This window comes from Equus quagga, unplaced genomic scaffold (genome assembly GCF_021613505.1).
Source record: "Equus quagga isolate Etosha38 unplaced genomic scaffold, UCLA_HA_Equagga_1.0 146_RagTag, whole genome shotgun sequence".
NCBI classification, from domain to species: Eukaryota; Metazoa; Chordata; class Mammalia; order Perissodactyla; family Equidae; genus Equus; species Equus quagga.
The window spans coordinates 1,248,238-1,273,685 of NW_025796728.1; the positions used below are offsets into that span (position 1 = coordinate 1,248,238).

General features: G+C 42.2%; 1 protein-coding gene across 6 annotated transcripts in view; it reads left to right on the top strand.

Annotated features, from left to right (window-relative positions):
* The window catches only part of LOC124232932 (E3 ubiquitin-protein ligase LNX), a 175,850-nt gene that overhangs the window by 131,392 nt on the left and 19,010 nt on the right, over nucleotides 1-25,448 (top strand). For all 6 annotated transcript variants that reach the window (XM_046649859.1, XM_046649860.1, XM_046649862.1 and 3 more), the window contains 4 exons: nucleotides 6,158-6,399; nucleotides 6,912-7,064; nucleotides 11,445-11,647; nucleotides 14,063-14,434. In XM_046649859.1, coding sequence (XP_046505815.1) covers nucleotides 6,158-6,399; nucleotides 6,912-7,064; nucleotides 11,445-11,647; nucleotides 14,063-14,434 — 970 coding nt within the window. The remainder of the gene's footprint in view (nucleotides 1-6,157; nucleotides 6,400-6,911; nucleotides 7,065-11,444; nucleotides 11,648-14,062; nucleotides 14,435-25,448) is intronic.

Here is a 25,448-nt window from a genome sequence, read left to right on the forward strand (position 1 = left end):
GTAGAATTGACATATAATATTATTCATTTCAGGTGTACAACATAATGATTTGATATTTGCATATATCAAGAAATTATCACCATAATAAGTCTAGTCAACATCATCAGCATACATAGTTACCAATTTTTATTTTAGGGATGAGAACTTTTTAAGATTTGCTTTCTTAGTAACTTTCAAATATGCAATACCGTGTTATTAACTATAGTCACCATTCTGTGTATTACCTCCCCAGGTCATATTTATAACTGAAAGTTTGCATCTTTTGAGCCCCTTCACCCGTTTCTCCCACCCTCATCCTTGCCTCTGGCAACCACACATCTGTTCTCTGTTTCTATGAGCTTGTTTTTTTGTTGTTGTTGTTTTCCCTTTTTAGATTTCACATATAAGTGAGATCAAATGGTTTTTGCCTTTCTCTGTCTCATTTATTTCACTTAGCATAAGGCCCTCAAGGTCCATCTATATCATCCCAGATGGTAAGACTTCCTTCTTTTCTATGGCTGAATAATATTCCATTGTGTATATACCACGTTTTCTTTGTCTATTCATCCATCAGTGGAAACTTAGCTTGTTTCCATATCTTGGCTATTGTGAATAATGCTGTAGTGAACAGGGAGGTGCATGTATCTTTTCAAGTTAGTATTTTCATTGTCTTCAGATGGATACCCAGAAGTGAAATTACTGGATCATATGTTAGTTCTATTTTTAATTTTTTGAGGAATCTCCATGCTGTTTTCCAGAGTGGCTGCACCAATTTGCATTCCCATCAACAATGCACAGGGGATGTTTTTTCCCCTCATCCTTGCCAACACTTCTTGTCTTTTTGATAACGGCCATTCTAACAGGTGTGAGGTGGTATCTCATTGTGTGGTTTTGATTTGTATTTCCCTGATGATTAGTGATGTTGAGTATCCTTTCATGCACCTGTTGGCCATCTGTATGTCTTCTTTAGAAGAATGTCTGTTCAGATTGCCCGTTTTTTAATCTGATTGTTTGGTTTTTTGCTATTAAGGTGAATGAGTTCTTTATATATTTTGAATATTAACCCCTCATCACATATGTGATTTGCAAATATTTTCTTCCATTCAGTAGGTTGCATTTTCATTTGTTGATGGTTTCCTTTGCTGTGCCAAACCTTTTTAGTTTGATGGAGTCTTGTTTATTTTTGCTTTTGTTACCTTTACTTTTGGGTCAGATCCAAAAAAATTATCACCAAGACCAATGTCAAGGAGCTTACCACCAATGTTTTCTTCTAGGAGTCTACGGTTTCAGGTCTTATGTTCAAGTCTTTAATCCATTTTGAGTTAATTTTTGTGTATGGCGTAAGATAGTCGTTCAGTTTCATTCTTTTGCATGTGGCTGTCCAGTTTTCCTGACACTATTTGTTGAAGAGACTGTCCTTTCCCCATTGTATATTCTTGACTCCTTTGTCATAAATTAATTGACTGTATATCCATGGGTTCACTTCAGGCTCTCTTCCTGTTCCATTGATCTATGTGTCTGTTTTTTTATGCCAATACCATGCTGTTTTGATTGCTATGACTTTGTAATATAGTTTGAAATCAAGGAATGTGATGCTTCCAGCTTTCTTCTTTCTCAAGATTGCTTTAGCTATTCAGAGTCTGTTGTAGTTCCGTACAAATTTTAGGATTGTTTGCTCTATTTCTGTGAAAAATGCCATTAGAATTTTGATTGGGATTGCATTGAATCTGTAGATTGCTTTGGGTGGTATGAACATTTTAACAATATTCTTCTAATCTATAAGCTTGGAATATCTTTCCGTTTATTTGTGTCTTCTTTAATTTCTTTAATCAATGTCTTATAGGTTTTGGTGTACAGGTCTTTCACCTCCTTGGTTACATTTATTCCTAGGTACTTTATTCTTTTTGATACAATTGTAAATGGGGTTGTTTTCTTAATTTCTCTTTTTGATAGTTTGCTGTTTGTGTATAGAAACGCAACTTATTTTTTTTTTTCTGAGGAAGATTCGTCCTGAGCTAACATAGAAACACAACAGACTTTTGTGTGTTAATTTTGTATCCTGCAACTTTAATGAATTCCTTGGTTAGTTGTAACAGTTTTTTGGTGGAGTCTTTAGGGTTTTCTATGTCTAATATCATGTCATCTGCAGATAGTGACAGTTTACTTCCTCCTTTCCCATTTGAATGCCTTTTATTTCTTCTTCTTGCCAAACTGCTCCTGGGCTGGTCTTCTTGAGACAACGATCAGCAAAGGTCTGTAGAAGCTGCTGCATCCTTCAAACGGTACAGGGCTGCTCACCACGATCCCCACCGGCCTGACCTCCCTCATTCCCTCACCTGACTAGCACATGAGTCTGCAAGCTGTGGTTTAAAGTAGGATCAGACTGGGTAATTAATGACCTCAGTGTGAGGAGCAGACTCTACGTTTACCTAGTTCAGAAGTGAACTGAGAGAGAAAGATTGTGAGGGGAGTTAGATCAAAGAGGGGTTGTGTCGTTAGCCAGACTGTTACGGTGAGGGTATTGTGGTTCGCTTTCCTGTGGACTTTTATTCTTCTATCATAAGTGGGTAAGTTCACCATCAGAAGGGAGTCCTCCCCTGCAAACCGGCTTGTGGCTCCTGGTTGGCTGAACTCAGCCGAGGACACCCCGTCAGAGCCTCTGTGAATTATGCCCAGGGTCCCTCCTGCTTCAGCTCAACTCCCGTTTGTAGTAGTGAACTCACGGACTCAGGAATTTTTGCAAGAAAGGGTTTCATTTTCTTTTCTTGCTCCATCCCCTCTTTGTAAAAAAGACAAAAAGTCCATGGCACACCCTGTGTCAGCTTTCTTATATTAAGAATAATTTGCCTCTGCAAACTTTGATATGGGAGCTCAGAATCCCAACTCCATTATTACAAAAAAACCTGATTTTCAGAGTTGCTTTGTTGAACAGACAACATATCCAAAGTGCATGGTTTGGTTGGAAAGTGGTTTTCCATGTTCCTTGTGCTCATCCTTCAAGTTCATGGCCATCGCCTATCACCACCTGAGAGTACTTAGTGCTCAGGATAACTAAAAGAATAAATCCTGCTTGCTTTGAACACAACCCAGGGTTCACCGTATGTTCCTGTACTGGCCAATGCTAATCAGCTCTTCCCTTCTCCTCTTCTCTTTTCTGCTTGTAAATCAAGAGGCCCCAGCATTAGTCACCACAAAAGAGATAATTAGTAAGTACAAGCTGCTACCTTCATAGATCACTCTGTGCCTCAGTTCAAGCTAAGCCAGGAAGCTAGAGCAAGCAACATTACACAAGTATGCGTCTCTGTAGCAGAACCTTTTTTACACAAGGCTCATGAGTCTGAACATGTAAATCTAGATTCTGTACCCTCCCCAGCTGTTGTAAGGATAGCTATGATGTGAGGCCAAAGGGAAGGCTGCTTACTCATTTTATAAGATTTTCCTTTCCTGGACTCAAATGTGTCTTTGGAACCCCAAGGATTCGAAACAGCAATGGTTTCTTAATGGTCTAGTCTTGGGATTCAGATATTTTTAAATACCTCAACCCTCTTCACGGATGTGGCAGCAGAATAAGATGCCACCTTTTCCCACTGGGGTATGCTATATGTGCCCCTAGAAAGTCATGGCTTGTGTCTTTGCCAGCCATTTGTCCAATTGGAAAATTCATTTCCTGCTCTGGCAGGGTACATAGTCAAGGGCAATGCTGCCCCAAGAAAAGAAAGACTGTTTCCAGTCCAAACAAATAGTCTAGGAACTTCCTTCCCATGCATTGCTAACAAAATATTGCTGGCTTGCATGGAAGTGTTCCACTCGTGTATTTATGACTTTGGAGCTGCTCAAATGCACCCTGGCTTTTATTTTTTCCATCACACAGTGTTTCTTCCAATTTTTCAGTTTCCCATATCAACCATTTTGCTATTTTTAAGCAGAGCAATTCCAAGCCAAAGCAGCTAATCAGAACAGTAAAACCTCACCAATTCAGGCAGGGAGCTTGAACTCTTTCAGTGAGGGAAAGACCAGCCTGAGAAGCTGGAGGCCTGTTTCAGCTTCCATAAGATGTAGGGTTGTATAATCAAAGTCCTTTTCTACTGATATTAAAACCACATTTCATCATATCTAAGGTGCTGTTGATTATAATAAACATCATATTTTATGCACCAACAAGAAAAGAATTTTAAAAACTGCCACTTGTTAAATTATCCCAAAACACCTTTAAAGATATCCCTGTGATGCCTGGATTGGTCACATCAGACTCTTGTGGCTTTGAAATCCATTCAGATAAGTTTAGTGACCTCTCCTGCCCTCTAGTTGTGTTGTTTGGCATAAAATAGGCCAATCCTTTTGAATGATCTCACAAAATGTACCACTTATCATCTCCTTGAAGGTGTCTTTCTTTCCAAGCAAATAAAGCATTTGCTTGTCTCTTTGCAAGAAAATATGGAATTACCATTCTCATTCTAATGAGATTTGCTTCATCGATATCAAATTTACACACGACTGCTCTGTTTTCGAGACTTTCTTATGTGTACAGTAACTTTTCATGTCAACACGAAATCATAATATAATCTTTTTTAAGACACTTAATGGCAATTAAACTCAATGGCGTAGAACCAAGAGTGGACACAAATCAATGGAAGTGACAAGATGGACACCTGTGACCATGTTTGCCCTGCTCAGACAATATGGCATCTGCATCATGACTGCAGCTTGGCAGCAGAAGCTGTATAACCCCATGAGTCACCCATGCATCCCAATCTTGGAGATGTCAGTGTGTAAAAAATGAGCATCTTAGAATGGATTAGTTATGGAAGTAGCTGCAATCTATTGAGAACTTAATATGTATCTGGGAAGGTACTAAACTCTTGACAAGACTTAATGTCAGCCAGGCCTCACAGCAACCCAAGATGTATGGGCAGATTAGGAAGCTGAACCAGGTTAACAAAATTGTCCCAGATCACACAGCTAGGTGAATTTCAGAGCGAGGATCCTGATCTGGACAATAGCTTTGCTATCTCCAGCTCTGTGGTTCTACAGGCTATACAAACTGTGTGCGCCCATCAACTGCAGGCTGCCATTTGATTCCATTTATTTTCAAGAACATAAAGCATCACTCCAAATAGGCTCTCAAAAGGGTCTTTAAAATAGCTCAACCATGTAAGGTTTTCTGTAATGAATGGATAAAAACAAGTTATAATAGCACATGCATTATGTGCAAATGGCCGCTTCTTAAAGGGGCTCACCCATATGATAGCTGCCTTCACGATGACTGTGGAAGCTGGTATGGCTATCTGCAGCCACTTCCTCACCACGGTGCAATGAGAGAGTTAAATTTTTCTAACTAAAACCCTACTGAAGAGCTGAAACGTCTTGCCCAATGGCACATGGAAGTGCATTCATAGCAAAATATGGACCTAGATGAGCTCGAACCTTGGTCTCCTGGCCCTTGGGTTTGTTCTTTAACACAGATGATGAATAGATACAGACAGTTACTGGGTTTTGGGTTTTTTGTTTTGTTTAAGACCATGAATCTTGTTTTACTCCCCCAATGTTAGAAGATGCTACAATGGATAAAATTTTTCAGTCCACAGGAGCCCCCAAACCCTAGTCCTGGCCACTCTGAAACCAGCCCAGTGGTAGAGAACGGAAGCCAGCAAGCCTGCCTCTAAAGAGTAGCAATACTAAGTCAACTCCTGTGGCTTTGTGGTGATGGTGATTCTGTTTCCATGGACAGTTAAATATGGAATCTGGGAGGAGCTTTGTATTTATATTTAGTGCTTTGGGAACTTAACCCAAAGGAAAGAACTGAGAGTGTGGCTAAGGGCTTTTGTGGTCAAAATAAACACCAGCAAGAAGGAATTATCAAGTCCAACTAGTTAAAGACTACCAGCGTCAAGCCCTAGTCTTGTAGATACCGTGGCAACTTTCATAAATTTGCATTCTAGGGGCCATTGTAGAGAATGTGTTAAGAGAACGTAATAAGCATCTTTTAAAAATTGTTTTCTCAGATCACTAATTTATTTGGTTGGTGGGTATATATTGAGTATCTACATGTGAAAAGGGAGGGGGACATAGAGGTGAGCAAATCCAGTTCAAGCGTGGCAAGCCTGTGTACTTGAAGAGGCCTGGTTGAACAATGAGCAAAGCTGAAGGCTTTTGTGACCTCCTGCTGGTTTTGTTACAGCTGTAAAGGCGCCTCCCACTATGGGCTGACCAAAGACAGGAAGAGGCGTTCTCAAGATGGCTGTCCAGACGGCTGTGCGAGCCTCACAGCAACAGCACTCTCCCCAGAGATTTCTGCAGCTGCCACCATCGCCTTAATGACGGATGAGCCTGGCCTAGACAACCCTGCCTACGTGTCCACAGCAGAGGATGGTCAGCCAGCAAACAGCCCATTGGACTCTGGCCGGAGCAACCGAACTAGGAGTGAGTCAAATGGGTGGTTGTCCGGGAATGGGCTCCTTGCCTTGGGATTGCCCTCTGTGGAATATTCATCGTGGAAAGTTCTAGAAATGTTTTTTTAAGGGGAAATTGTTCTGGCAGTTTTGGCAGCAACCCAATACCCAATTCTCCAAAGTGAAAGGAAACCATGAGTACCTCAGATCATTAAAAATGCGTGTAATCTGAGTTGGTGAAAGGGGTTGAAGTTAGACCTCATGATTCATCACTCCCGCAGTGTCAGTACCTTCCCATCCGTGCTGCTCAAGAAAAGTGCTATTATATTCAGTGCAGCCCAGAAAAAAAAAGAAAAGCAGATTTTTAAATAAGCCATACATATTTCATTGTAGAAAATTGAGAAAATACAGATAAGCAAATTCTAGCATCCTAGCACCTAGAAGTAATCACTGCTCGTGTTGTAGTCTATATCTCACCAGAAGTGTACACGAAAGAGGATTTCTATGATCGCACAGCTACTGTCCCTTCTCTTTTCTCCTCAGCACGGCCCTTTGAGCGATCCACTATCAGAAGCAGATCTTTTAAAAAAATAAATCGAGCTTTGAGCGTCCTTCGAAGGACGAAGAGTGGAAGTGCAGTTGCCAACCAAGCTGACCAGGGCAGAGAAAATTCTGAAAACACCACTGCCCCTGAAGGTAAACGAACTCCCCTGCAAGGCTGGATGTGGCTGGGCTTCCAGAATGACTTCAGGGGTGATGAGCACATGACCACCACTCACTTTTGATAACACCTCTCTTCCCAAGGGCATAAAATATTTTTTATCTTGATTAACCTACTTCTCGCATAAGTAACCAAAGGCAAAACTATTCTCTTTTTACGTAGATTGAGAGAAGCGGTTTTAGAAGCCTTACCTTCAGGTGCTAGCTTAATGCGTTTAAAGAAGGATAATTGTAGTTAAGTGAAAAGCATTTAGAACTGTGCCTGGCACATAGGAAATAGTGTGTGAGTATTCTTATTACGAGTGTGTATGATGTGTGGGTCTGAATGTTTTTCATGCGTTAACTCATCTGATCCTCACAACAACCCCATGAAGTAGCTACTATTATTATCCCTGTTTCGCAGATGAGGAAACTGAGGCACATGGGGGTTACTTAGCTTACCCCAAATTACCTTGCTAAGTGTTGAATCCAGGTAATGTGGCTCTAGAATCCGTGCAAAGGAAATTATTGGATCTTTGATCCTGTGTGTTTTCCCCAATCTAAATGGAGCTGAGGAAATATCCTCCCATTCCTTTCTTTTCACTTTATATTAGAACTTTAGAGCAATAATAATAATAGCTAAGAAAAAGAAAAGTAATAAAAATTGAACTTTCCTGTGTGCCAGGTAGTGTTCTAAGCCATTTAGATGTCATAATGCTAAGGGATAGTAATTGTGGTTCTCATTTTGCAGATGAAGAAACTGAGACCCAGAGAGGTCGGGAAACTAGCCCAAAGTCACCCAGCTAGAAAACGGCAGAACTAGGATTTTAACTCTAGCCCCAGAGCCCACTCCCTTAACCACTGGGCTAAGTGCCCTCCACTCCTGGGGGTTGGGAGGTAAATCCCACACCACTGTCTTCATCATGCCCTCGGAGAACTTGTGAGCAGTCGTAGAAGAGCCTTTCTTGCTTGCTTATCACCTTTTACCCTGCACACACACACACTACATGCGCTTCTACTCTGACCTTGTCACAGTCCTATAAATACTGTGTCTCTTTCTCTCACTTCCATGCTATTGTCTGACCTTCACTCCCTCACCCCTTCAGCTGCATTCTAATTCCTCCTTCCAGGCTCAGCATAAGCTTTGCCTCCTCCTGGAAGCCCTCCCTGACTCGCTCAGTCCCCTTTCCTTTGTGTGCTCAAAGCACCTATAACTCTATTATAGCAATGTCACCCTTCATTGCCCCTGTACCTATAAGGGCAGGGGTTCTTTTTCTGAGCCTTTGTATTCTCAAGGCCAAGCACAATATCTGGCACATAGTAGTGTTGGCTGAGTGTTTGTGCAATGAATAAAAGGGTTATAACTCCCTTCCTGCCGCTCTCCCCCTGTTATTAAAGGGTCCTTAATTCTACTCCATATGAAGTTTTCTCCTGCCTGAATAAGATTTATCTGCATGTTCATTGCAGGAACGTTTTTAATAAGAGATTTCTATGTGCAAGGGACTGGCCCAAGCTCTGTAATTTTATATAAAGATTATAAAATTCACTTTATTCAAGGGGTTCATTCAAGACTGAAAGAAAGGAAAATACCATGAAGAGTGAGATCTAAGTCAGTGACAAGGCGGCTGTAGGGCGAGGAGCGTTGCTGCCCCGAAGGCAGGGGAATCGTGTTTAAGGAGTGGTTTATGACCTGGACGTCGGGGCATTGGATCTTGACCGTGTGTTGGAAAGTAGTGGGAGATGCAGTTATGGCCCGATGAGAAGGGTCCTGGAGGTCATTGAGGAGTCTTGGTTTGGCACAGTGAGCACACCTGAGAGGCTTCTGTAGAGTTGCTGCAGAATCAGAGCTGTGTTTCAGCAAGATGAAGATGGCGGCCTTGCTCCATGTGCTGGGGGCTTAGAATGGGAGAGATTGGATTTCCTCAGACGTTCCAGAAAGCTGTTACCCAGAATGGGGTGAAGTATTAAGACTCAGTGAGGCTGGTAGTGATGTCTTTATAGGATTTGTGAGGCAACAAAGCTTTCAAAAATGGCCTTCGAGTCTCATTCCTTCAGACACATGTGGTTAGTCTGGTGAACGCTCAGGGCATGGTTTACCCATGCTTTTTATATAGGTAAAGAGACTGTCTCCACTACTTATCAGCTGTGTGACCCGGCTGGGTTACTTAACTTCTCTAACCTTTGTCATTTCATCATCAGAAAAACATGGATAATGATAATCTACTTCATAGGGTTGTTGTGAGGATTAAACAAAAAGAAAAATGCATGCAAATTGCTTAGCCCAATGCCTAGCATATAACAAACACTTGGTAAATAATGTTATATCCCTTAGTCCTTAGGTGAGGACACAATATTGAACAACTCTGTGTCTTTCCAGACCAATGCAAGTTTCATAGTTTAAAATTTAACTCTTTAAGGTCTCTAGCGTCTCGTGTGTGTGGCTCTAATTAACATCGCTTATAAGTGTGACTGGGTGTGTCCTTTTGGACCATCAAATCAAACATCCTTGAGTGGTTCAGGTTTGGGAGTATGGTTTTTGTGAATCTATTGGGAGGGAAGGTAGAAAGAGGGGGAGGAGAAAGAGAAAATCAATGACTTGATGATTATTTCCAAATCTTTCTTTGCTCAAAATGATTTTTTTAAAATTTCCATTCCCCTTTCGCCGGACCTGTTCCAACAAAAGCTTGTGGTGCAGCCTACTTAATGTAATCAAAGCGATTTAAACATTAATTGAACTCAATGACCCAAGTACTGTTAGCACCAGGAACTGACAGATTACGGTGCCTGCCCACAGCCTTACAGCAAAGCCAATCACTTACTTTAAATCTCAGTGGAGGTTAAGGACCCACATTTACTGTGTCTCAGGCTTTCTCTGGCCACTGAATTACTTTATCATGTTCTACAGTACTTAGAAATAATTTTAATTCTGTTTTGTTTCTAGAGAGTTGAGTACTCATTAATGAACTCATAGTTCATTAGGGAAAATGGACTAAGGTCATGGGTTTTGAAAACAGTCACAAAGAGTGCACTATGCAGAACCAGGCCTGCAGTTTTGATCTTTCCAGATGACATAATTAAGGGAGAATCTTAGGGCAAAGTCAGCTGTCAGCAGGTCCAGGAGATGGAAGCATCTCTGCCCTCGACATCTAAACTCAAGACTCACCAATTCGGGAGGAACCACTGCTTCCACCAGACGACGTGTAGCTCGGCCAGCATTTAATGGCATCCCTTCAGCACACTTCTGTTCAAACTGAGGTGGAGAACAGGACCAGTCAGTGCTGCTGGCTTACAAGTCTATAGGGCAAGTGTCCTGTGGGACTGTTGCCTGGCTGGGAACCCTTGGCTCCAGAGAAACTTGTGGGAGGTGACAGGAGGGCAGGTCAGCAGGAGCCCCGGGTTCTGACCTGGCTCTGAAGGCCACCTAACTTTGCGACCTCCCGCCAGTCACGTCACTTCCCCTCTCTGAGCTCAAATATCCTCATTGTAAAATAAAGGTTTGACTGTTGCTATCAAGCTGCACAACCACTAGAGCAGGTCTTCCACGCGTGGGTACAGTGAGGTAGGGGTAGGCAGAGCTGGGAAGGATTTTATGGGGAAAGAAGAGTCCTCAGTTAAAAGAAAGTTTGAAAATGCCAGCCTAGATGATCTGAGTTTCCTTTTAGCTCTGAATTCAGCGATTCAGGCAGATCAGGAACAAACCTGGCCGTGAATCAGGCCGTTTGACTTCCCTTTATTGACAACAGTGTCTGTAGAGAGGGCTGGTGATTTCCTAAGCCTGAGAAGCAGGGGCTTCCAGAAAGAAATCTTTAAAATGATATGAGAGGGTAGAAGAGCATGTTTGTCCTGTTTTGTCTTGATAACTAAGTGATAAAACTGTAATCCATCCTGTAAAGACTGGTCATGCATTCATACCTACTCACTTAATAAACATCAGCTGAAGTCTCCTGTGTGCAGAGATTTGTGCACAGAACTATGGAACAGCCAGAAATTATGTCCTCAAGGATCTTAGAGTCTAATGGAGGGGTATAAGAAATGGGCATGAATAATAGCAATAGAAGGTTGAGTGTCATGAGAAATAGAAAGCTTCATGGGAAATAGGATGCTTAGAGAAGGCAGGGAAAGAGGGATCAGGGTAGAGTTTAATTGGAAGGGATCATTTCATGCACGCCTTGAAGGAAAAATTTGGTTTAGGCATAGAATGAAAAACATTCCAGGCAAAGAAACTTATGCTGGCACAGAGGCAGGAAAATGGAAAACATGTACGAGGAACAGTGAATAGTTTAGTTTGGCTGAAACCAAAGTTTGGCAAGAAGAAGAGTGGTTGGAAATGTCCGTTGGGTTGGTGTCTTAAATAAATGCTGTCTTTGTCCATTTTAGTCTTTCCAAGGTTGTATCACCTGATTCCAGATGGTGAAATTACCAGCATCAAGATCAATCGAGTGGATCCCAATGAAAACCTCTCCATTAGGCTTGTGGGAGGCAGAGAAACCCCACTGGTCCATATCATTATTCAACATATTTATCGTGATGGGGCAATTGCCAGAGACGGCCGACTACTGCCAGGAGACATCATACTAAAGGTAGAGACTGTGGCTGTGGGGCCATGAAAAGGAGCTTAATAAAAGTCACTTTAGAGCAAATAATTGGATGGATGGATAGATGGATGCACGGATAGATGGATGGCTGAAATACTAAAATAAATGTGGATCACTCACTTTCCATAGTTATGACTTTGATATGACTTGTCATATGAGATTGTAATTTCATTGAGAGGTCTTTGTCCATCCCTCTTTCCCGTTCTTGCACTCTCTCCTCCTTTCTCATTGTCTATAAATCTTTCTCTCTGTCTCTGTGTCATTTGGTTTCCGTCTTTCCCTCCTTCTTCTTCCTTTTCCCCTCTAGCTTCTCCAGGCCTCTTCTCTCCCCTTTCTCTACCTCTATCTTCTCCTTTCTCTTCCTCCTCCTCTCTCTCGTTCTTTCTACCCCTTCCTCCTTCTTTAACAAGAACCTAAAATAATATAAAACTGGAGCATATACCTTCTTAAGTTGTTTTTAGAGCAGATTAATGGAAGATTTTGTATTTTATCTGATCACTCACATTCGCATACCCCTCTAAAGTGAATTTCCTGTAGCTTAATGGCCCTTCAGGAAAAAAAAACTCATCTCTAAGCTATTCTTGCCAACCCGCAGACATTCTGGGGGAGACAGGTGGTAGAACAGGATGCCTTGGGCATTACTGTCCTCTGAGGCTTGGTTAAGGGGAAGGACGTTAAGGAGAACTTTTCAAAAGAGAAAGGATAAAGGAAGAGTTGTTTATCAGACAGAAGTCAAACATGTGCCAAAAGTGACAAGAAATCCCTCCCTGGTCATATATTTCCTGTCTGATATTCAGATGACAGTTTCATCCCATCCCTTCTAGGTTGCTGAGGGGCCAGCTCCTGATACATCATGAGCTGTTTCTTTGGCAAAGAAATCCTTATTCTTTGGAATAAGAGGAGAAAGAATTTAGAGGAGTTATCGTAGAAGCACTGAAACTCCCACAGGTGGAGTACAAGGCAGAGCCTGTCAACCTTAAGGGACAGTCAGTGGTGCAATTAGCGACTCTGCATGACTTCCTCCCCGTTCTAGTGGAAACTATGCTGCCTGGGAGGGTTGCATAATAAAACATTTTGATTTTTACGGCTTTCAACTGGCACTTGCAGGCAAAAGCGCTGCCAGGACTGCTTAGCAGGCGACCCTGACCTTCTCTTGGCCTGGGTCTGATGGGGGAAACCAGACAGAGGAGCAGGGGACAGAGCAGAGCGAGATCTTTAAGCTCAGCTGTGCTTGGACCAAGGTGGTGAGCCTTGTCTGTGCACGAGGGCACCGCCGTGCCTCCCCGGAGATGCAGCAGAGGACCAGGGATCGTGTGCTGCCGGAAGCCCCTTTAAAATCTCACTCCGAAGCGCCTCTGACAATTGGCTGTGAGTACAAGAAATCTGACTAAGCCGTAGAAATTCAAGAAAGTTATTTCTCTTCCATGGGGCCTCTCTCCTTAAGCACAGAGGGCAGTGCTGCTGTGAAATTGTTTTCTTCCGGAGCAGGCACGACCACTAGAGGCTATAGCCTCCGGGCTGAGCCTGCTGAGCTGGACTGATTAAAACAAGAAAGCCCCACGCAGCATCAGCCCTGCAGATTATTCATGAGGCACAAAGGAGAGGGCCTAGCTCGAGGACATTTAAGTAGCATCGTAAAGTAATCCAGCCTTTCAGTAAAAGAGCCTGGAAACTTCCATTCACATCAGTTTATTGAAACCGTGCAGAGATTTTTTTTTTGTTGAGAACATGACCGCTTTGAGACCTGACGCTCTCTCCCTCATTCACACGCATACACACACTTTCACATATTCGCACACTTGCCAACACACAAGCACATTCGTGCACACACTGCCACACACACATACCTCCTCCCTCTCTCTCTTTCTCTCTCTCTCTCCCACTGCATGGTACTGGGGCCTGGAAGTCCCAGCATGGGTGACCCAGGGAGAAAAATTCATTTGGAGACTTTTAGAAAGAAAACGTCAACTCAGTTGAAATTGAACAGCAATTTAATGTAATCGTTCCAGCCCGATGGAAAACTTCTTTTCTTCTTTTGCCTTTTCCTACTTTTTCTTCCTTTTTCAACCCCCCCCCCCCCCCCCCCCCCAGCTGCAGAATAAGTTTGGCAAGCTACAGAAATTAGGGTTAGGATTGTGTGAATACATTTGGGAGCCTGTGTGACAACAAGGTTGAAGAACGATGGTGTCTGAGAGAGAGACCTGAGAAAGTGGTACAGGGGACACTCAGAGAAAGCAGGGATGGAAGCAATGTCGGGAGATTGGGGATATTTGGATACTTGGACAGAGGATAAGGTGGCAGAGCAGAGGCCTTTGAGGAAAGGTCTTGGTGATTCTGTGGGCTGGGCCTTTTAGGAAGGGTTGTGGCAGGTGGAGTTAATGTCGAGGTCCCCTCCCCCAGGTCAACGGGATGGACATCAGCAATGTACCTCACAGCTACGCCCTGCGCCTTCTGCGGCAGCCCTGCCAAGTGCTGCGGCTGACAGTGCTGCGGGAGCAGAAGTTCCGAAGCAGGAACAATGGACAGGCACTGGACACCTATGGACCTCGGGATGACAGTTTCCATGTGATTCTCAACAAGAGCAGCCCTGAGGAACAGCTTGGAATAAAACTAGTGCGCAAGGTGGATGAACCTGGGGTGTTCATTTTCAACGTGTTGGATGGTGGTATGGCGGACCGACATGGTCAGCTGGAGGAGAACGATCGTGTGTTAGCCATCAATGGACATGACCTTCGATACGGCAGCCCAGAAAGTGCAGCTCATCTGATTCAGGTGGGTCACAGGTCATTCCAAGGTCCTGGTCAGAAACTCCCAGCATGAGCAGGAATGCTCATCACCCTGACCCACCCACCCTGCTACTACCACATGTGACATACACTGCCTCCCTTTCAAGGAGTCAAGATGGAAGAGCCAGGTAAGAACATTACTCAAGCAAATGATGTGTCTCAGGGTCATGGACATTCTTTGGGTGTTGCCAGCTATCCAGTGTGACTGTAGGTAAACATATTGGGCCGTGTGTTGCAACTGAGATCACTCAAGGTCAGCAGGGTTGTGTCATCCCTGTACCCAGTACAGTCACAGACCCAGGGATCATTCAGATACATTCTGGACACATCCAAGACATCCAGTTGTATTAACTCCCGTAAGAAGCTGTGCCATATGCCCTCTAGGGATCCTGTGGCCGGACACCACTGTAGGATTGGCTAAGGCTAAGTCCCATCTCCATGGCTGTGTCCAGGCCCCTTGGAAAGCCACTGGGAACTCAAGCATGAACCTGAGAAGAAGCCCTCCAATAAGAGAGGCATGTAAATTATTGATCACTCAGGCAAATAGAGTTCCCAAGAACCTGACTTTGTTTCAGACTAATTCACTTTCCTGACCCATGTGATATCATCAAGCCCCAGCATGCATCTTGTTGACTTTGGCTGGGTCACCATAAGTTTTTCGAATGTTCACTGGGCTGCCAGCTTTATTCTTGGACAGGCTTTGTTCTGGGTTCCTGTATTCTAACTCATTCACTTCATTTAGTCAATATTTATTAAATTTCTGCTCCTTGCCTGGCCCTGGTTAGGTACAGAGAACAGTGAGGTGATGACTCTTAGGCTCCCAAAGGAGCCTACAATCTCGTAGGGGAGATGGACTTTTTCTAAACATGCTGTAATGAAGGCATTAAGTACTGTGCTGGTGCGGATGAAGGAGACAGATTTGCTTGGTTGGGCTTAGGAGTTATTCACAGAGGAGGAAGATCTTGAACTGGGACTTTGAGGGATCAGCATAAGTTTTCTAAGTGGACAAGTCAGAGAGGGTCACTCTAAGGAGATACAGCACAAAAGAACATTTCCCTAAAAGCTGGTTGGGGAAATAGTTAATACCTGGGGCATGGCGTACATTTAAAAGGCAGCAACAGATAAGGCCAGAGTGGTAGGCAAGGGCCAGATCATGTGGAGTTTTATGAGCCACGCTAAGAAGCTCAGACTTTATCCCCTAGGCCATGGGGTGTCATTGGAAGAGTTTAAGAAAAGAAGTGACATTATTTTCTAGAAAGCTCTTTCTAGGGCAATGGAGAGTTGACAGGAGAGGGGCAAGATTAGAGGCCTTGTCTTAAGAAGCATTTGTAATTATCCGGCACGTCACATCAGTTTCCACTTAGCAACTGAAGTGACTTCAAGAATAGACAGTGAGTCAGTGTCAGTAGTTGTCTGAATCTTGCGCCAGTTTCCATGGAGGATGACAGAAAACAGAGCCTTCTCTCAAGGACTTGATTATCTAGTACAAAGAAATCTTCCTACCCTTGGGTTGCAGTCATGGAGTTCTTCCAGGTATTGGCAACTCTTTTCACTATCATGTGTGTCTTATCCCTCTTCTTTGAGGAGGACCAAATGGCAGATGATGATATTGTCATTTTAGACATGGACAACCTGAGGCAGAGGATGCAAAGGAACTTACCCTGCTCCCTCTATCCACCAGGATAGGAAGCACATATGGTGCCTCAGCCTCTGAACTGTGGCTCTTGGTGATGTCCCAATTCCAAAGTGATTCTCAGCCTGATGGATCTTTCCAATAGAGCATGAGGTCATGCAGGTGGAGAACAAAAGCAGAGTTACAAGAGGCACTTCTCTTCTGGCGTTCATGCCATTTATTCCTAAATTCATATATCCAGCCCCAACTTCTCCTCTGAACACCACACTTCTATATCCGACTGCCCACTTGGTTTCTCCATGTGAATGTCTAAAAGGCATCTCAAACTTAATATTCAAAACTGAGCCCTTGACTTCTCTCCACTCTACCTCTTAGCAAACCTGCTCTTCTCCAGTCTCTAGAAATGGCACCACCATTTACTCAGTTACTTGGGCCAAAAAGAATCTTCATTCTCTTCAACACCTTTCTCCCCACAATCCATGTCTCACCACCTCCATGGTTTCCGTCAGCCAGGCCACTATCAACTTTGGTCTGGGCCACAGCACGAACCTCATAACTGGTCTCCTTGCTTCCACACTCAATCTTCTGCCTCTGCTCTCCACATGGCAGTTGGAATGACCACTTTACAAAGTTAATCCCAGCATATCACGCTCTTGCTCTCAGGCCTCTGATGCTTCCCGAGACACTTAGATTAAAAATTCCAAATGCTATCAATGGCCTGCAGAGCCAGACATAATCTGCCCTTTAATTCTCTCTCCAACTTCATTTCTTAAGCAAAAGGGAGAATTTTTTGGATTCTCTCCCTTGCTTAACCAGGTTCAGTCACACCGTCTTCTTCCTACTCCTCAAACATTTCAAGGATTTTTTCGCCTCAGGGCTAATGTTCTTGCTATACCTCTTGCTGCCCCTCTGACTGGAAGGATCTTCCAAATATCTGCATAACTCACTCCCACACTTCATTCAGGTCTCTCCTCAAATGTCGTCTCCTCAGAGGCCTTCACTGACAGTCCCACTTACAATAGCCCATCTCACCCCTAACTCTATATCCTCTTTTTCTACCAACTCATTATTTTACTATTACCTGCCAATCTAGTCTAGTCTAGTACAGTAGAGCATTGTATCCCAAGTACTTAGAGAAATGCCTGGCAGTAACAGGCACTCAATAAATATTTTTTGAATGAATACATTGAGTCAAATTATAAAATATACATAAAAATACACATACATATAAAATATACATAAAAATGTAAATACACATAAAATATAATTTACACATTAGTTCCATCGCATAGGGATTTTTTTGTCAAATCACTTACTAACGAACAAGCAGCAAATTTACTTTATGTTATTTGTCCCCAAGATAGAGTCTCTACTTTTTATCCCCTCAAATTTGTTCAGTTATTATTGGTTGAGCACATTCTATGTACCAAGAGATGTGTGGTACAATGGTGACCAAGACTGACACGGTTCCTGGCCTTGTAGAGCTTGGAATATATTCTTATCTCTGATCTCAAATACAATCAAGTCAGCATTAATTAGGTGGTTCTAGCCTGTATGTGCCAATGGGTGAGAACAGAAAATAGACAATGTTTACTAAAACATTAACCCATGGAAAAGTACGAGTCTTGGTTTTTTCTTCATGAAGAAATTGCACTCTAAACATGATTTTTTTTCCTCTTTAAAAACCAGACTTTTAGGTGATCATCAATGTTTTTCTGTGTTACACTTGTTAACTCCCTCTGCAGGTCAATCAGCGTAACTCACATTCTAGAGAGAATCTGCCAGCTCTACTTTGCATCAGGCAAAAGAGAAACTCCCTTACTCATGTCATTTGGAAAAATTTTGATTGCATATGGCATTCTGCTTTTGTAGATTAATAACAGAAGAGGAAAAAAGTTTTTTTCCTGAGAAAGTTAATTTATGAAATAAAATCTTGCCTAACAGTGGGATTTCCTAAAAGATTCTTCTGCTTACTAAACAAACCAAATGTGCTTTATGAGCAGGGGAAGGAGGGGAAAAAAAAACCTTGGGCAAAGCTAGTTGGAAAAGAAATGGGAAAAATAGAATGCTGGGAAAACTTGGTTAAGCAATCTCAAAAGTGGATTTTATTTATGTGATACTGTAACACACACCAGGCTGGGGGGATTAAACTAAATGCCCTTCAAAGGTTGAGACTCAAATTTCCAACCAATCCTTGGCTGCATTGGCCTTGTGTGTCTACTCCGTGAATCATATTTGCCTTACAAAGAAATTCCCAGACAACATGTCCTTTTGGTCATGTTTTCTCCCACAGTACCACACATTCTGCCTTTTTCTACATTATTTCAGGGAAAAGTTATTACAGAGAAACCACAACTGTTTTAAATTTGACCAACTTTACATATGTGGAGCCCTAACCTCAGCTTACTCAGCAGCAGCCCTGCTTGCCAGGCCCCAGAGTTAGATTAAGAGTCGGGCTGCTCTAAGAGGAGAAACCCTGAGGAGACAGAAACTTCAAATACGGGGCAGTTCACTTATTTAGCAACTTAATACAACTTTATTTTTCTCCATTGTCAATTTAAGTCTTTTGAGCACCATGAGTAGAATAACTGTATGAAAGAGACAGCTGTGTGGAACTGTCTGGTGTCACCCATGAAATAATGGAACAAAGAAATATGGACCAAAGATTTAAGACTGTAGGGGGAAAAAAGACATCTCAGCGTCTCTTGGAGGTTCAGCATATATCTACCCAATATTCAATCTGAGAATGATTTATGCTGGGAGTTACATCTATTTTGAGACGCTCTCATCTATCTGCAATTCTGGATAAATGAATTCATATTTATTTAGGAGTTCAAATATAACCAGTTAATAAACAAAGAAAGTGGCAATGGATTTCAAATTTGAGGATCCCTCTTGTGCCTTTTTTTCCTAGGCAACTTCCTAGACTTCATGCAGAAGCTGAATAAATTCAGAGCTATTTATAGAGGTTGTAATAAGATGGATTTTCATTAAAACAGACGTGTGATTTTTTTTCTCACATGCATTAATATTTAAATGGGAAGTTATTTCATCAAAGAACAACTGACAACCAGGCTCTTCAAACTTTTAAAAAGAATGTGATAGACCTTTAGATAGAGCCAGAAAGCAAATAACGGACTGCTCACATTACCTACGTTTGTCCTAAATATATGATTCCAGCTCATGAGTTCTGCATAGCTGGAAAAAAGGCAGAACTTTTGTCCCTGGGAGCAGTAGGAATTCCTAATGAAATAAGACATGATACATCCATGTGTTTTTTTATAGATTATCACAGCTAATAGAGAATAAAATGCCCATTTGAACAACTTTTTTTAACATGGTGTTATGGTAAATTTAATGCACTTAAGACTAAACAAAACGATACATAGATTTTAAAACATTCTTCCTGAGCTAAATTCATAAAGTCCAAATGACTTTTATATAGGCCTCCAAATTTCATGCATTCTTGGTAAAGCTTGACTTGATAAACTGGAGAGCTTTCAACTCAGAATTTCATGTGTGAGTCTCCTACACAGCTACACACTGCAAATGTTCAGGATCTTGAAATTTCACTGCTCTTCCTCCAACTCACATCCCCCACATGCATGTTTTGTTTTGTTTTTGTTCTTACCGTGGAACAGAATTAATCAGAGTAACATCAAGTTACTATAAAAGAAACAACGGTATTTGAAGCAATGCACTTGGGTCATTCTGCTGACTCAGCAATCAACGGATTCAAGAACTGGGAACTAAATTCTTATCTTGACCTCGTCACTGACATCTGAATGACCCTGTACAAGTCAGACTATCATTGTTAATTTCTAAGCACTTAAAAGATGTGCTTCTGGGAACATCAGGATGAACACAGAGCTATAGTTTAGTGGGGAAAATGGATCAAATTGCTGTCTCAAATCTCTTTTTCTACCTTGGTCAAATCTTAAGATCCTATTCACCATGTTTCCTCAAGGCCTCTTTAATTTCCTTCTTCCTTGTCCAGACTCTGGTCGCTCTTAACTCACTAAAGTAGCTGCCTATCCAGCGGAAGATACTCATGAATTCTTTTTAAAATGTGCCAGGCACTAGGGTAGGTGCTAAAGTTTCAGCGGGGAACAAATCGACACACACCATGTCTGCTTTCACTAAGCTCTTTTTATAGGAAATATCAACTTACAGGGCAACGTACAAAATCAGTGCATTAGCTCATTCTGGAGTTGTACTTCTGGAGTCCCCAACTTTTTGCTCAATGAGAGGTATTTTTGTTTCTCAGAACTTCTCTTGCAGACTGGAAGGATGGTTATGGCAAAGACTGTTTCTGTACCTCATTGTGTTTCCACATCAACAGGAATGACTGACGACTTTGGTGTTTTTCTAGCATATCAATTGGAAACCCTGTTCCGATGCCTCCTGTTGTCTGTGTTGCCATGTAGGGTCTGTGCGTCATACATGATGTCAGAGCTAGGCTGTGCTGCTGTAATGTGTTCCATAGCAGGGTCTTGGGCAGCTCCCTGCCATCTTTCAATTAATCAGTAATGATGAACACAGACATCTGTGGAGTTCTTGGCTCCGCAGAACACGGAGACAGTCTCCTATGCACGTACGAAATGGCAAAATGGGAACTCCATCAGTGAGGTCTTGGGTGCAGCTGGTCCATCAGCAAAAAGACCCTCCTCTTTGCTGGTCAGACCAGAACTCATCATCTAGGTCCAATTCTTATACACATACCCAACTCAACTTTATTAGAGTGAGTCAGAGTTCACCAAGTTTTTGAGATAACTTGAAAACATATTAAATAGTAAAGAAACTAGGAATATTTGACCTGGAAAGGAGAAGAGCAATTAGAGTTATCTTCAAATAGGGTTGTCACATGGAAATTGATTTGGGTTGCCCCAGAGTACATGACTAGGACCAATGGACGAGCAAGAGAATGGCAAATTTAAGCTCAACCTAAGGACAAACTTTCTAATTAGTGCTCTCTAAAACTGGCTTGTGCTGCCTTGGGACACAGTGAGTTCACTGTCATTGGAGGCATTGAAGCATGAGCTGGGTGACAACATGGTTAGGATTTTTTAGGGGAATTGAAAAAAGGCTTCAGAGAAAATGTTGGATCAGATGATATCTGACATCTCTTCCATATCTGTGAATTTCTAACTTTATGGAAGCAGTGCTCTACAATTCCCCAGGGCTTTGTAAGCATAAGATGGATGAACTGAGAATGATCCTTGAGCAGTTGCAGGAAGGGAAGCTAAAATGGGGCAACCCCAAACAGCATAGAAAGAACCATCCCCACCGGTATCTATTGAAAATCAGTTAAAGCTAGACTGTCTTATTCCAAGAACCTTGGAAAAGAAACCAAAGTTAAACTCAGATGCAGGATGAATTTTTTTTAAAGAAATGGTCATTAAAACCTCTGATGTTAGTGGATGGAACGCTTAGTAGAGACAAGCTCTGTAAACAGCTTTATATTAGAAATTCAACTGCAGCTCTTACTTGTCTCTGTAACAAGAGGGCCACCTAGTCAAGCAGGGGCCTCTTGTGGGCCTATTCTATGTCATAAAGGGTACTGTGTATATGGTCTACCTGCTCTGAGCAATACAGTTGCTACCCAACAATCAGTTTGGAATCCTGTTTTAGGTGTTTGTATAGAACAATACTGTGGGGAATTGGGGGGACATGAGTGTGGGACTCTTAACTTGAAATTTTATAAAGCAACTACAAGAAACACAATGACCGAACCCACGTGAATCACATACACTTTATTGAACATTTTATTTAAGCATATGCATATATATATTTTAAAAGCACCAAATGCTACAGTGCATTTGGTTTAACTCCAATCCTCGTTTACAAATGAATAGGTGGAAACTTTGGCCAGGTGGGTAGTTCACACCTTGATGTGCAGGTACTCTATCAACTCTTGCTCTGCCCTAGTCATCACTGGCCCTCTTAGCCACCGCATAGACCCATGTAGTGCTAGGACAGTAGAAAGACCATCTATGCTCTAATGTACAGCCCTGCAAAATGCCTCTCCTGGCTCCTTATACAGTGGCATCTTTGATTTCCATCTGTCTGCTCTAAAGTCTCTGGTCTATGCTGCATCCTGACAATGTGAGCAGTTCTTATCAGCCATAGTGGATTTTGTAGGGAGAAAAGCCATTTCTAGGCTGAACATAATGGAAGAAGATGCTTGCCCTGTGGGGTGTCACAGTGTAGTGCTTCTAGACTCCTCCTCCCAACTATAAGAGATGGGATTTTATTATTTTTAAGTGGACTAAGTATAAATAAGGCTGGCAGACTAGGGCTCTCTTCTGTGGCATCTGCTTAGTCCCCTCATATAAATATTATTGGCAATTTTAAGTCAAATCTCAAAAGAGCAGAGAAAAATAGTCATTAAACAAAATAACAAGCCTCTCCATGAGAAATGCTGCTTAATTTTAACCCTGTGGTTTTCCCTGAATATTAGATTTTTCCTGTGTCTTCAGCTAGAAGTAATTTGTCCCACCTCTGGAGACTTTTATGTGTGTTACCCATACCTCTTTCTTGTGTGTGCTTCTGACTGTCCCTAAGGTAGGACAAGCTCCATGAGGGCAGAGGCCATGTGCCCCAAGACTCTTGTGAAGTGCCTGGCCCAGAGCAGATACATTCAGCCATGGAGACAGAATGGCTGCCAACAAGCTAAGTTCCCCAGGGGAGAATGTAGAGGCCATGAGAATCCCTTCCCCTTAACCCATAGAAAGAAGAGGGAGTTTAATGATTGGGTTCTTGGAAGAGAAAGGAGAATATGGTACAACACTCAAGCTATCAACTTGTAACCACTATGTTCAGAATTTGTCTGGATCAAAATTTAGGCTGTTTAAGGGAGAGAGGAGAAGAAACGTCAAGTAAAAAGAATCTACTTCTAGCCTTGTCTACTACTCGAGATAGCCATAATTGTGAAATAGCCCTTTCACCCAAGTTGTAACATCCCAGGAGATCCAAGAGAAAGGCTATCCTACCTCTGTCATGTAGCATGCTCTTCCTTTGAGCATTAGCTATTTACATAACAGGTCTGCTGTATCCATTTTCCTGGCACATACTCTGTGGGTATGAAATAAACAAGTTTCTGCCATTCTCGCCTTCATTCGGTCTTGCTGTGTCTCCCCCTCACTCCCCTTCTCACACTCACTCCACATTCATCCCATATTTACAGCAGTGGAAAGAAAGACTATCTGGTGCTAAGGGCTGTTTCTCGACACTGAATCCAGCTGCTCCTGAGAGTTAGAGCCAGGACAAACACATTAGCCCGTTTTCCACGTTCAACTTCAAACTCTAGGAAAGAAAGTACATCAAATAAAATCTCCTTGAGAGCAATTTATAAGGTGGCTGGTAAGACCCATGCATCCAGCCTTGCAGGGAATTTATTTCCAAGTAAATTGATACCGGGGTTATTTATTGGAGTGTTATTCTTGCCAACAAGTTAATACCAAAGTCGGTATTTGAAAATCCAGTGAGAAAACCCAGTGCTTGAAAATGTGAATTAAATAGTTCTTGCAGGCTGCTCCTTGGCATTTTGGATTTTGCCTGGCCAGTTGATTCAACATGCACGGCTTGAATTTTCTCAATTCTTATGAGGTGCTTAGGTCATGCAGCTGCTGCTCCTCCAAAACGAACACGATGCAATGTGCAGGCCTAGAGACAAACCCGCTCCTGAGATCCTTCAAAACATCAGAGTTTCCCTGAAGATAAGGAGTGAATTTGGGCTCAGCAGTTGAAGTTTTGACTTGAATGTTTGCCACTTGTTATCATTCTGTAATTTTTGCTTCAGAAAGTTCCCAGAGATAACCTCATTGGGATGAGTAAGGCTTACAGTATAAAGAAAGACTCAGTTATTACAAGATGCTCTTCCAAGAATTGAATTTAGTTGGCTGATACCATAGATCTTCATGTCAGCTTGCTTTGTAATTGTTTCCTGGGCTTGTTTTTTTTTGGTCCTGTTCTGACACAGGCTTTATATGTGATGAGAAACACCAGGGAATTCAAGATAGGCAAAGGAAGAGAGGAAGGGCATTTCAACAATGACTGGGGGACCAGCAGAAGTGATGACTGGGCATTATGTGAAGGAAAGTGAGTGAAGGACTTAAACTTTCTCTTTGGGTCCCTGTTTGTCAGGATTTCTTATATTTATGTGAAATGAATCAACTCGACTGGCCCACCATCCACTGTGATATTTATAATAGACATTGCACTTTAGCAGTTATTTTAAAAAGTTTATCTAATTTACAGCCACTCAGTTGATGACTCCTAAGTTTCAAGAGACCTCTGAGAAGAGATGTTTGTTAATATAAGAATGCAAAGTCATGAAGGTTTGGGCTGGTCAGTGTTGGATAACTGTGAGGATCTGATTTCATTGGTGGGGTTCTTATTGCTTAAGGTTTTAAAACAAGGTCCTAGTTCCTGAGAGTGGGAGTGAGTTACGTGCTCTGAGAAGCAAGATGCAGAGAAGCAGGAAGCAAATATCTCAATTCCATTGTCTGAGCTTGTGGAGAAGATCGTGGTCTATTCATGGCCTTGCTTTTCCACGGTCTGATAGCCATGCCTGTGAGGGAAGAAGGCAGGCAGGCCAATGTCCATCTGTGCTGTGGGGGTGAGTGGTCAGTGGATGGGATGAGAAGACGAACCCCTAGCACTTACTCCTCTCTCCTCCACCTTCCTTGGCCCCACACTTAGTCTTTTCCTGGTTTCTATTCAAATTTAGCCATGCCTCAGCCACTATCAGGTTTTTTTTGTTTGTTTTGGGGGGATATTTTTTCCCATTTTGAGAAATAATTAACATACCTCTCTGTATAAGTTTAAGGTATACAGCATGATGGTTTGATTTACATATATTGTGAAATGATACCATAAACCATAATAGGTTTAGTTAACATCCATCATCTCATATACATACAATAAAAAGAAAAAAACTTCTTGTGATAAGAACTCGTAGGACAAAAGGTACAACCTTCAGTTATAAATAAGTACTAGGGCTGTAATGTACAACATGATGACTATAGCTAACACTGCTGTATGATATATAAGAAAGTTGTTAAGAGAGTACATCCTAAGAGTTCTCATCACTATCAGCTTTTAATTAAAGTGATGGGTGAGGTCAGCTGGCTACTTGAGCCTGGGCCATTAGGGAGCCTTGTTTACGTATGTTTCACAGTTCCAAGGTCCAGTCTATCTGGCCTGCAGATGTAGGATCTCAGTAGTCAGTAGTTCTGGAATAATGACCCATACTGTCAGACACACATGAAACTCATCTGTGGCAGAAAGCCAATTTGTAAATTTATGGTGTGGAATGGAACGTGCCCAGTAAGCAATAAGTTTGCTTTTTGGAACGCTCTGTCCT